General features: G+C 38.2%; 3 protein-coding genes and 2 long non-coding RNA genes across 11 annotated transcripts; 3 read left to right on the forward strand and 2 right to left on the reverse strand.

Moving 5' to 3' along the window:
• Nucleotides 1-12: 12 nt before the first annotated feature.
• On the forward strand, nucleotides 13-2,460 carry LOC124315246 (zinc finger CCHC domain-containing protein 8 homolog). The gene is made up of 6 exons (XM_046780786.1): nucleotides 13-722; nucleotides 787-924; nucleotides 987-1,171; nucleotides 1,276-1,582; nucleotides 1,648-1,764; nucleotides 1,825-2,460. The coding sequence occupies exons 1-6, from the start codon at nucleotides 354-356 to the stop codon at nucleotides 2,341-2,343; spliced, it is 1,635 nt and encodes a 544-aa protein (XP_046636742.1). The 5' UTR covers nucleotides 13-353; the 3' UTR covers nucleotides 2,344-2,460.
• LOC124315493 (telomere length and silencing protein 1 homolog) lies at nucleotides 2,345-3,750 on the reverse strand. Its single transcript, XM_046781208.1, has 6 exons — nucleotides 3,516-3,750; nucleotides 3,334-3,448; nucleotides 3,113-3,267; nucleotides 2,846-3,049; nucleotides 2,644-2,777; nucleotides 2,345-2,578 (listed from the first exon to the last, which is right to left on the reverse strand). The coding sequence occupies exons 1-6, from the start codon at nucleotides 3,650-3,652 to the stop codon at nucleotides 2,406-2,408; spliced, it is 918 nt and encodes a 305-aa protein (XP_046637164.1). The 5' UTR covers nucleotides 3,653-3,750; the 3' UTR covers nucleotides 2,345-2,405.
• A 698-nt stretch (nucleotides 3,751-4,448) lies between these two features.
• LOC124315702 lies at nucleotides 4,449-7,258 on the forward strand. Of its 7 annotated transcripts, none has more exons than XR_006911570.1 (6): nucleotides 4,449-4,503; nucleotides 4,596-5,900; nucleotides 6,246-6,381; nucleotides 6,497-6,778; nucleotides 6,846-6,975; nucleotides 7,082-7,258. It is a non-coding gene; the product is annotated as an uncharacterized LOC124315702 (long non-coding RNA). The 7 variants fall into 7 exon arrangements; XR_006911572.1 differs by having other exon boundaries at nucleotides 4,470-4,503; nucleotides 4,658-5,900; XR_006911573.1 differs by having other exon boundaries at nucleotides 4,470-4,489; nucleotides 4,658-5,900.
• A 1,180-nt stretch (nucleotides 7,259-8,438) lies between these two features.
• LOC124315760 lies at nucleotides 8,439-9,962 on the reverse strand. The gene is made up of 3 exons (XR_006911645.1): nucleotides 9,775-9,962; nucleotides 9,457-9,710; nucleotides 8,439-8,475 (listed from the first exon to the last, which is right to left on the reverse strand). It is a non-coding gene; the product is annotated as an uncharacterized LOC124315760 (long non-coding RNA).
• Nucleotides 9,963-10,676: 714 nt separating this feature from the next.
• LOC124315509 (dynein axonemal light chain 1-like) lies at nucleotides 10,677-12,378 on the forward strand. Its single transcript, XM_046781238.1, has 4 exons — nucleotides 10,677-11,191; nucleotides 11,277-11,388; nucleotides 11,459-11,639; nucleotides 11,709-12,378. The coding sequence occupies exons 1-4, from the start codon at nucleotides 11,040-11,042 to the stop codon at nucleotides 12,143-12,145; spliced, it is 882 nt and encodes a 293-aa protein (XP_046637194.1). The 5' UTR covers nucleotides 10,677-11,039; the 3' UTR covers nucleotides 12,146-12,378.
• Nucleotides 12,379-12,488: the final 110 nt, after the last annotated feature.

The raw sequence follows: 12,488 nt of genomic DNA on the forward strand, positions 1-12,488 counted from the left end.
TTCTTAGCGTACTATAATATTAAGTACAAATTTGTGACAACCTTGTTATTATGAACACATCTATTCGTGCAGACGAATTTTAAATACAGATTGGAAGTTGGAACTGACAAGACTTCTTTCTTTCTGCAATCGAAGTTCTTGATTACTTTTATTGAAAATAAGACGCTTAATTTTTTGTGACAAAATAATTTTTTAGACTTGCTGATGTTCGTTCAGTAACGAAGTTCATTTGTGCTTTTCGGATTTCGGTTCTTCAGAACAAAACACGTGATTATCTTGGGCATCTCATGTATCAAGCATCTAGCTAAAATTTTGCATGAAACTAGTGTTGCTAGTGTTAAACTGTTAAACAAATGTCGACACAAAAACCAAATTGTGAAGAAAAGGAAACTCAGTTATTTAAAGTTGATGATGCCAATGATTCAGAGGTTTTTTTTGTAGTTGATGAAGTTGGTTCTGAACATGGCAGTACAGTAAATGAAGAAGACGAGCCAGAAGTTGTGTTTGTAGAAGAAAAATCCTGCCATATAGTAACTGAAAATACTACACCACAATCAAGGGAAAAAGCAACTGCAACTGAAAAAATCATTAAAGAAGATGGGAATGATGAACCTGAGATCATTTTTGCTAGTGAAAGTCATGTTGTTTCATCATCTGTTTCAAAACCAGAAACTGCTGCTGCAACATCTGATGAACCATTGTCTACTGAACAAGACACACCTGTAACTATAGAATATTATTCTTATAATGATTGTTGGTTTTTATTAAGTATTTTCATGATTTCAGGTTAGCTCAGGTAAACCTATATCTGAAAATGAGAATGGACCTGAAGTTATTTTCATTCAAGATATATCTGGAATGTTTTGCCTGGACACCACACCAGAAGTGAGAACAAAGAAACCATTAGGACCAAGATTTACAAGGGTAAGTAATACTGTGGATAAATATTCTAATTAAACTATAATTATTTCTTGGTTTTTCAATAGGAATTTAGTTCAACTCTCAAATCTGGTGAAGATACTATGGACTCTACAGGAGACAGTGTGAAACAAGACAACAGATGCTTTAACTGTTTGGGTGACCACTCCCTTATGAACTGCCCAAACCCAAAGAATCAGAAAGAAATATCAAAAAATCGTTCTTCATTCATGCAGAAGCAGCCAGCACGAATGTAATGCTAACCTCTAAAAAGTCAAGTGATAAATAACAGTCACACTATAAATGCAGTGCATTGTACCATTTTACTATCTTACTATTTTTCTTTCTATTGTTTAGGAATCGTTATCATATTGACAAGCCTAGCAAATTTGATCATTTTACTCCTGGGGTCATCAGTAGAGAGTTACGGGAAGCTTTGGGTCTAAGAAGTTCTGAAATCCCGTTGCATATCTATCAAATGCGGATTTTAGGATACCCTCCTGGCTGGATAGAGCATATCAAAGAATATTCTTCTGGATTAGAAATGATTGATGCTGCCACTTCTCCCTCTTCAACGGAAGGAAACCAAACAGTTACTTATGACTATGAAAAAATCATCGATTACCCTGGCTTCAACGTTCCTGTTGATCGCCGAGTCCGTGACGTAAGTGGAACCCATTTTGCTTTTATAATACCGTGTAAATTTTTTTTTACGCTAATCAACCGTAGGATTGGCGCTATTTAAACTTTCCTCCAATGCAAGAGCATAATTCCAAAGAAGCTCTCATCGCCAATTTAAAGATGCACAGTAAAACACAGAAGAATTCTAGTGAAGAAACGAATCTGGTATGTTGCTAGATAAAATCGTTGAAATGTTGTCAAATAAGTTAAAATTCCTTATTTTAGGATATCGTTGACATGGATACATCCATAGAAGACCTTGAAGAAAAGCGTCAGGCATTGCTTGCTGAGTTGGAAGATGAAGACGATGACTGTGTTATTGAAGAAAATTTTGAAGGGAGTGAAACCACTAACCCAACCAACACAACAACTGGCATCGTTACTGGGGACACATTGAAAGAGAGTGGATCTCCCAACCTAACCAACGAGGTTCAGGAAATGGATATTGCTGCAGTGACGATTCCTACCTCGTCAATATCAGATCTACCTCTAAATATTGAGTCACCAATCAACAATCAAGACTTGTCACCGAAAAAGAGCAAGCTCTTGGCAATGGGAACTCCTGTCTCTATACGATATTCACCTTATAATATCCTACCTTCACGAGACAAGTTTGCGCAAAATGGGAAACTTGGGACCATGGGTGAACTTGAACTATACGAAAATCTTCCAAATAGTACGGGCGCTTTTCAAAAGATGCGATCTTTACTTCAAAAGGCGAAGCAAATGTTTAATAGGAAATAAATGGCACTGAAAAATCGATTAGTTGAAAAATGTATGTATTTTTTGAAAAATTAAGACTTTCATCATCTTCGGAACTGTCGCCGGAACTTTTCGAAATAAAAGTCGTCGCTTGCCTTATCATGCTCTTTTTTCCCACCGACATTGTCTAACCTTTTAGGTAACTCTACAGGGACGGCTGGTTTGACAGAAGCTTCAGCACGTTTCTTACGTGGGGGGCCAGATTCTTCAATATTAACTAAAAATATGTAAAAATATGATTAGAAATTTTTAATTAAGTATAGATCAATAATAGAAAGGTACATCTGTTATGCTGGACAAAATTAACGGCCATGTTAGTCGGAACAAACATTGAAGGACCATCTTTTTTACGAAGTCTTTCTTGAAGCAGCTTCTGTTTTGCTTCTTCAGTTGCTTCAATATTCTTAATTTTGGCCCTTTAATAAAATAATTATGAAAGTCATTGTAAAAATTTTTAATATCAAAATTTTTTAGATTGGCATACTCTATTCCTAGATCTACTTCCGGAATTCCGCTAAGCATCTGGTTGGATAACATTTCTTCAGATTGGACACTAGATTTCACTCTCAGATATTCAGGTACTGATGAAAAAGCAATTTCTTCAGGAGTCAGGTATTTGTTACTTTTATCTTCATCCTCTTGCATTAGACCTTTCCTTTTAGCAAGTTGCTCCTCAATATACTTCATCCTAAAAAGAATAAACATTTTATAACTGAATTGCAAGAGTTGTAAATGAATAATATTTACACACATTTCTGCATCTTCATCTCGAGTGTTGGTTTCCACGGAAAACTGTGTACCAATTCCAGTTTCATATGCATCATCAGTAGATGAACTATTTTGCTTTCCAGCTTTAACTGCCTTCATATCAGCCATTCCACCAGTTGTAACTTTGAAGGGATCATTCTTTACTTAAACAAGTAAACTAGTTAATGCATGATCTTGTATACATTTCTATAAACACTGCCTTACCACTGTAACTTCCTCTTCAACAGTTATTCGCTTACCAATTGCCAATGCCACAGCACTAATACCGTGGGGTCTCTCTCTTAACTTTTGTAACTCTTTTGTCTCTTCCAACTTTGACCTAGAAAATTAGGAAATTAAATATGACAATACATTTTAAATTATATTATTTATAAGAATGGTCATACAACACGTTGAGCTCATCACTGCCACCAGCATCATCGTCCTCTTCAATTTCGAGACGTTTTCTCATAGGTTTTCTACTTGGTTTCTTGAATTTAAATGTTTGAGAAGCTTCTCCCGAATTATCAACAATTTCTTCCATATTTTTTTACGATTTGTTTAATTGTTCTGTTACTTAAAAAGGCGTCCCGTTCTTTTAGACAAAAACAAAACAGAAGCAGTAGAGTACAGTGACGTACAACGTTGACAGATTGCAGATAATGGGAAATTCGGAATTGTATTTGAGTAATTCTTCAACTCGACCAGAGTGATAGGTATAAAATATTTTTATTATTCTTAAATATTTAAATAGAATTATTCTCAAATTAATGAGTCATTAAATGAAGGAATCAACTGACTAAAACTGGCAACAGTTAGAGCTTACTCCATCTCACGGACACGATAGTCAACTAGTCATGCACATGGCCGACCATTGCTGTATTTGTTGACCATTGTTGTGTATTTCAATTTAGAATATTTACCTATGTTTGCTGAGTTTGTTGGAGTGGGATTGGAATAAGAAACAGGCAGTCTTCACTCTTCATTATACTTACTGTCTTTTCGTTTTATTTATTAGAAAATATTAATATATAGTTTTCTCAATTGATGTTTTTGTTAATCAAGCACATATTTCAGCTTTTGCTTCTTTCTAAGTGTTAAAAAATCATTCCTTCCTGATGCCTGAACTGAATTCCAGAAGAATGCATTTCCAACTGTATAGAAAACAGTTCTTTTGCCAACATCTACCAATCTGGTTCTGCAGATTGTAGACAAGCAGTCAGGCAATGCATTCCAATTTATGCCAACAAAATTATCACTACTCCGTGATGGCTGTCAGTTTATGGTAAGCAAATATTTATATATTAATTTCATATTGTAATCAATACCACCACACGACCATTGAGATGTTCCTATGGTGGCTTTTGATAGCACAAATTGAGTAAACCAATATAAGTATAATATTATCACCTATTATACATTTTTCGACAGAATTTTTCATAATTTTTGTTCTTTTCATTTTGCTTTTTCCTATTGCTATGTTTAAGGGGGCAATGGAAGGATAACCTTGCTTGAACCTAATCGCCTCCTACTCTTTTTGGATTTCTAGAAGAGCTCTTCCGCTTGATCCTAAACCAAAGACGTGTACTTCGCTGTGATCGGACTCTGTTGCCTTGACTGCAAGGTACTCGGTGAATCCCCGCCTACCGTAAGCGTCCTGGCTTCCTGGAAACCTCTTTATCTTCTAAGATGAAGAATTTTCACGATTGCATTATTGTGGAATCCTCGAGTCGTCAAACATTGCATGAAGCTCAGAGTTGTGTATATCTCTCTTGCTGCAATGTATCTTGCAGATGGATTGGATTACCACTCCTGTAGATGGGATGTCTATAGTTTCATGAGCAGGGGTGTTGGTGTGCCAACCCAATATCAGGAAGATCAGAATTATCTTCTTCTCCCTTAAGGAAATGTAAGTTTTTTTGGTTTTTTAATTTGTGCGTTTTGTTGATGTAATTAATTTTACTATTTAACAACATAAATACGTGGTTATTTAAGGTTTTAGTTGGGATTTAGAGTTGTTTTATGTTGTCTAACTAACCGTAAAAAGGTCTAAGAACCGTAAGAAGGCACAACAGACTTCCAACAGCAGATAAAAGTAGAGGTGCACTGCCCATTTTAGATCTTGGTTCTACTTAGTTTCTATAGCTATTTTTCAGTAAAGAAATCACTAACCACGAAGCGGTTTGAGTTTTTCATCTGTATTGGCCATTCCATTGTATTTGTTAGATGTGCTAACAGAGAATGTAGAGAACTCGTTTAGATGCAACCCAGCTAAGAGTTAGGTAGAGTTTTATTTCTTAGAGGTGAATTTGTGTAAATTTATAAATAACATAGATAATTTCCTTGTCCCATTTTAGAGTTTCAGTGATCTGGAGAGCATGAAGTGAATAATCTGCAATGTGTATGATGAGTACAGATGTATAATAGGAAACAATTTTATTTTTTAAATCCATATAGCCCATAATCATTTTATTCTTTCCTACCGACGTACAAAAACGAATGTTATGAATTTCGTTTTGGGGTCAATGGAGTTCCGTTACTGGCCTTTTGCGACGTCCAGACAGGATGTCCTTCTCGCTTGAAGGTCACAAGAAACATTACTTAAAACTGGCATGCGGTGGTGTAGAACTGGGTGAGAATGACACGTGTTTCATCACTATCAGGTACAATAGCAAGGGTAAGTTATTTGGTATTCATTTTGATATAGGTTTTTGTAGACCCATCCCCAGAAAAATCACCTGCAGAAGGAAAGGCCAGTTTGCATTTCAATCGAAGGTCATGGAGATCAATTCGTAAAACGTGTCATGCAGTGGTGTAGAGGTTGGGTGAGAACGGAAAGTTTTGCATCATTATCAAGAAGGTAAAATAACCGCAAGGCTTAAGAGGAGGGGTGAGAAAAATTCGTATAAAAGGCGAGAGAAAAGTCGGCAGGGATCAGTCGAGCGAGTATCTCCGACACGGTAATAGCTGCAGTGCATTATATGTCATCAGATGCATTTTTCATCGTATTATCAGTTCTCAATCATGGGTAAATTTTCTGTTGTTCCATGAAGTTATGTATAAATTTCAATGTTTTTTTTCTTTTGTTAATATGCTAGTTATTTTTGCATATTATTTTTAAAGTATTTATTGTCTAGTCGTATGTAAGGGCAAATAAAAAGGCGAAAGAAATCAGTCGAGTGAACATCTCCGATATACAAGAGCTACAGTGCACCACGTGTCACCATCTGTCACCATCTGCATTCTTCGTCGCGCTACCAGTTTCAATCATGGGTAAACATTATGTTTTTTAATGGAAAGTTTTATATCAATTTCTATTTTTTTTTTTTTCAATTTGCTATTAGCCAGTTATTGTTGAATAATATGTTTGAATTTATTAATTGTCTAGTAAACTATACTGTCGTGCTGTTGTTGGTGTTGTGTCGTTGTTTGCTGGTTCAGCCACTGGTGTACCGATGACTCTTGGGTGTGGCGGATACCAAAGCACTACACTGCCGTCTTACTACACAACATACAACACAACCAGTTGCTACACTAATGCCCCCAAATACTACACCACCAAGGAACCAGAGTGTTACACAACTACAAATGCCGCGCCAGCTTATTACACCGAGGCTCCCTAACACAACACCACCAAGGCATTGCGGTACTACACCACTACATATCATGGGTAAATATTTTGTTACGTGGAGTTTGAATATGCCAACTACTAAATACACAAGTTATTTATTGTCTAGTCGTATGAAAGGAGAGAAAAGGAGAAAGAATTCAGCAGCCGATTGAGCATCTCCGTTACGGCTATAGGAACTGCCGTGCACTATATGTCAACAACTTCATTCTTCGTCGCATTCCAAGTTTTAAATAAAGGTAAAAAAATTTCACATAGAGTTGTGAATCAACTCTACTTTTTTCTATTTGTTACTATACCAGTACCACAATTGAAAATTAATGTTGAAATGTATTAATTGTCTAGTAAACTATGGTGTTGTGCTGCTGTTGGGTGTTGTATCGTTGATGGTTGGTACAACCATGGTGTATCGATATCTCCTGGGTATGGTGGGTACCAACAACAACATACGCAACAACCGCTTACTACACTGAGCCACCCAGGATCAAGTTGTTACCCCACCGAAGCGCCGAAGTACTGCGCTACACCACGAAGGCACCGGAGTACTACACCACGAAGGCACCGGAGTACTACACCACGAAGGCACCGGAGTACTACACCACGAAGGCACCGGAGTACTACACCACGAAGGCACCGGAGTACTACACCACGAAGGCACCGGAGTACTACACCACGAAGGCACCGGAGTACTACACCACGAAGGCACCGGAGTACTACACCACGAAGGCACCGGAGTACTACACCACGAAGGCACCGGAGTACTACACCACGAAGGCACCGGAGTACTACACCACGAAGGCACCGGAGTACTACACCACGAAGGCACCGGAGTACTACACCACGAAGGCACCGGAGTACTACACCACGAAGGCACCGGAGTACTACACCACGAAGGCACCGGAGTACTACACCACGAAGGCACCGGCACGTTAAACCGAGGCTCCAGTTTACTACACTACAACCTACGTTTCTCCAAAGTACTACTACAGTGATGTTCCAAAGTACTACGCCACCAAGGCAACCGAGTATTACACCACTACTTACGCTAATATTTACTACACCGAAGATCCGAACGCACCACTCCGCCCCGAGTTACTACACCACTAAGGCAGCCAAATATTACACCGCTAACTACGATTCCGCAATTTCTAAAACGAAATTTCTAAATACTAGAGCCAAAATTTTTTGAGGTTATTTATATTTGTCGGTTATTTTCGTGGTCATTGGTCACTGGGAATGAATTATTGATCTTAAATGAGAAAATAAAAGTTTTACTACGTGTAATTATTTTGTAAGACTGTTGTTAGTAACTATAAGTTTGTCAACAATGAAAGACTAAGTTGAGAATAATAAATTGATACAATTCCTAAACAAGACTTAGTATAAATTAAAGAACAATGAACAAAAGACTTATAAAAGAAATTGTTATATTGTCCCACCTCCACCCACAATTCCACCACATTTTACAGTCACATACACATATACATACAATCACTTAAGTTAACCCGTTGGCTGCCACGCCATACAACCTGTAGGTTGCTCTCTACTACTCTACACGCCACGTCTTAAGGATCCATGACCAAGTAGGACTTGCCATTGCTGACAAGTCCGTGCTGAAAAGGGGGAACTATGGTGCATTGCCTTATAACAGGCGCCTTGCGGCAAATTTGGGCTTGGCGACTTTCCGACCCCGCGGCTTGTAAACCACGAAACCGAACAGCGCGGCCCGTGCAAAGGAGCTAGGGGAGAACAAAGGCGTGACAGCCGATGGGTTAACTAACACTAACACAAACATATTACCAACAACAAATGATGATCCGCGTTGACATTTTGGAGATACCAGCGACGTTTTGGTGTCCATCTTCTCGACGTTTCCTCTGCATTACCTGAATTAAGAGAAAACAATTCTTATTTAGTGACATGCCAATAAAAGTTACATAATAGTCAAATAATACTTCTAAGTTCATTGTTCTGGTTTTTTTGCTCAAAACTTGAAAGATGCGCTTTAAATTGCTTAAAATCTACCTAAAAATATTGAGAACTGTAAACAGAACAAAGCTCACTTGCTACTCTTCACACAAAAAATTCCGGAAGTAGACCGGAAGTAACCACAGCGCCTCAACCATTGAGCTGTCGTCAAATTAAATCACATATTCGTGATCTCCATAAAATTTGGGGTCGATTAGGTGTGATTTAAACGAAATCCAAAATTTGGCCAAAATCGAGAATTTTCCTGAATATAGTTCATGAAAATTTTCGAAACCGAAAGTATGAAAACGTAAAAAAGATAACATGAACTTTACCACAAATTTTACGAGGATCACGAATATGTGGTTCTTTTGCTCCTCGAATGCATATTTACTGAACTACTGACTGAAATGACCAAACCGGAAGTAGAAAACAAAAACTCATTATTAAAAATCTAACAAGTGAGCTTTGTTGGAGGTATAGTTGTCGTCAGTTTCCACTAAAAAAATTTCACACAACAGCTGCCGATAAATGTTTAAAGAGATTTGCAAAGTAACTGAAACTGACTGTTTTGACAGCTGAAAGTTATCGAAAAGCCATCTAGCGTTAGAAAAAAGAAACGTCTACGTAACACACTACACTTCTTTTACGCGCAAGAAGGGCCTGATTTTGGAATTACTACACGGACAGAGAGTTTTACGCAAATAGATAACTAGTAGATAATCTACGAAAATAAGTCAATCGTTGGGTACCTGGGCATAATCCCGTGGTGAGTGACTGCAGGTGTATAACAGCGGACGGAAGCGATCACTGAAGTTATCCAGAATACTCGCCAAGTCGCCAGTGAAGTAAAACCCAATTGTGTTTAGAAGCAGTGAAACTAGATGAGCGTGCGTCGCGAAGAAAAGGACGGAGAAGAACATTGATGGAAGTCCCTCTTCCGTCATGGACAAATGTCAATTTGGCACAAGAATCTCCGTGCCAGGACCACAAGAAACTGCGTGCTCTGTAAAATATAATGTTTTACATTAATAAAAATATAACAAAGAATAAAGCATATCAATCTTTACCTTTTCTAAGAAGCACACTGCAATGTTCATGATGAAAAAACCGTAAAAATAATGGAATTCACTGCAACCAACAGCATAACTCCACATGTTGAGATTTCCTGATGCTCAAGAAAGTGTCATGAAGTATTGCAGTAGCATGGTGATAGGTGGTTCACTTCACACTCTTCATGTCACCCTGAAACTCTAAGTGGAAATGGGATAAAGGAATTCTCTATGTTATCTACAAATTTACACAAACTTACCTATGAGAAATAAAGCTGGGTTGCCTTCTAAACAGAAGTAAAAACAGCCATAACAACTAACATGCTGTTGCAGGGTACGCCACCAAAATTGCGAGTTTCAGAAAAGATCCTATGATTCAAGAATACATATGTTACATGAAAATCTGAATTGTAATAGTCTAGTAGCAGTAATGGGGAAATACCTTATCTCTGCACATTTGTATTCCAATATATGTGTGCTTAAAACATGAGTTTTAGGCTTTTGACTGCATGAGGATCTAATGGATGGAAATTGACTCAGCGCTAAGTCAACTTGTTGGAATGACTGACATCTAGAATTTGGAGAAATAAGTTGGTACAATATAAAAATAAGGAAACGAGGATAAACTCAAGATAAACCTACGTAAGATACGAAGTTCAATTTGGTATATGAAATCACAGGAATATAAGTATTAATTAGCTACAATTTGTTTCTCCTTTTTCGCCTCGTTTCACGATGTAACAACAACAAAGGCGACACTAGCGACATCTAGTAATGCGTTTTGAATTTTAAAAAAATAGAAAGAAAAAAAAAAGAAACTAAAATCTACAATGGCACTAGCATGAGAAAGACTGCTGCAAGACTGCTGCAAAAAACAACCAAATTTATGATACCATTTTTTAATGAGATGAAAATTGAAATAAATGAGGTACCTTCTTTGAAAACAACTTAACGATCGACCAAACTGGTAACTAGGGGTCGGTTGCCAGAGAGCTGTTAGTGAGGGGACCAAGGCTTGATGTTATTTCGTTACTACCCATCCTATACACAAACTTACCGTTGTGGCAGTGACGCCCGGCCATCAACTGCTCGATATAATTTTGAGCTGCATGGGCAAAGCGGGCAAAGTTTCAAGTCAAACGAGCAACGCCTACTGCATACCGACCGTGCAATCTTTCCTGTAAACCCAACGACCTCGTCAAGTATATCAGATTGATTGCATAGATCCAAGACACGCAGAGCCGGTGGGGTAGGGACCCGCCGGGTTTTGAAATTTCTTCACAATGTGGAACGCCATGTCGATGAAAGAAGCCGTGAAACAGTGGGAGATCCACCACCAGCAAAAGATTACCTCGGCCGTCGAGATCAAATTGACAGGCATCTGCCCGTCTCTCGACAAAATGGACACCGTCATGCTCTCCTTTATTGCTTGCGAGTAAGTTTTTTAATTATTTTAATTAAGTGGAATCGATTTTTTTTAAATCTTTACGTAATACAAAATTAAATTTTAATTTTATTAGGAAACTCTCTCTATCGTCCAATAATATCGAACGTATCGCCAATCTGGGCAGTATGAAACATTTGAAAATTCTATCTTTGGGCAGAAACAGCATCAAATCCATTGCTGGCATAGTAATTATGATTTAATTAACGGGGAAAAATTTAGAAAAGTATACACAATCAACAAATCTGGTTTCTTTAGGAAGTTGTAAGCGAGACGCTGGAAGAATTGTGGATCAGCTACAACCAAATCGAGAAGCTGAAAGGAATCGGAATGATGAAAAAGTTGCGCATTTTGACCATGTCTAATAATTTGGTCCGCGAATGGGTCGAGTTCATGAGACTGGCCGAGATGCCCAATCTAAAAGAACTTGTGTTTGTCGGTAGGCGGACAAATTCTTAATTGTGCCAATCACTCGAGAGCTAACACAGAGTGATTAACTATTTTACAGGTAATCCGCTGGAAGAGCGATGCACCAGCGAAGGCGTTTGGCGCTCGGAAGTGGTGAGACGATTGCCGAATTTGGCCAAACTTGACGGCCAGCAATGCATGGAAACGGAAGTGAATTTGTCCGACGCTCAAACGGAATTGCAGCAGAATTCTAGCGAAGAAGAAGAGGCCGACACCAGCAAATTCAAAGTTAAAAGTGACGAAGAGGAAGAAGAAGAGGAGGAGGAGGAAGAAGAAGAAGAAGAAGAAGGAAAAGAAGAAAAAGAGGGAGATCAGGAAGAAGAGGAAGAAGAAGAAGAGGAAGAAGAGGAAGAAAAAGACGATTCAAATGATAAAGACTGCAGCGGCGAGTCTGAAGTTGAAATGAGCGTGACAACGGGTCCAGTCACGCACTCCCTTGAACCGGTGACCGAGGAAATCGGTCTGAAAGAAGAGTAGTAGTGATCATTTCCGTACGTGTGTAAATGGCTAATTTCGTTTGACCCAAAATAAAAGAGGAGAAAAAAGTCGAGCGCTTTTGGAATTAAACTAATCACACACCGTGTTATATTATAATTCAACAGCAACAACGAGAGTATAAAGAATTGAAGACAAAAAAATAAAATAGGGGGGGGGGGGGACTGGCGCTGTCATGGCAACGGCACGCACACGCACACACACTGATGGATATTTTTGTATTCCAAAAAAATTCGGGAGAATGATATATAAGAGAAAAAAGAGAGGGAGGCCAGTATAGCGGGAAGGGCATTGTTTGTGTGTGTAGTCAAAGAAAAATTACCTA

Source organism: Daphnia pulicaria, chromosome 11, assembly GCF_021234035.1.
Source record: "Daphnia pulicaria isolate SC F1-1A chromosome 11, SC_F0-13Bv2, whole genome shotgun sequence".
In the NCBI taxonomy this organism is placed as follows: domain Eukaryota; kingdom Metazoa; phylum Arthropoda; class Branchiopoda; order Diplostraca; family Daphniidae; genus Daphnia; species Daphnia pulicaria.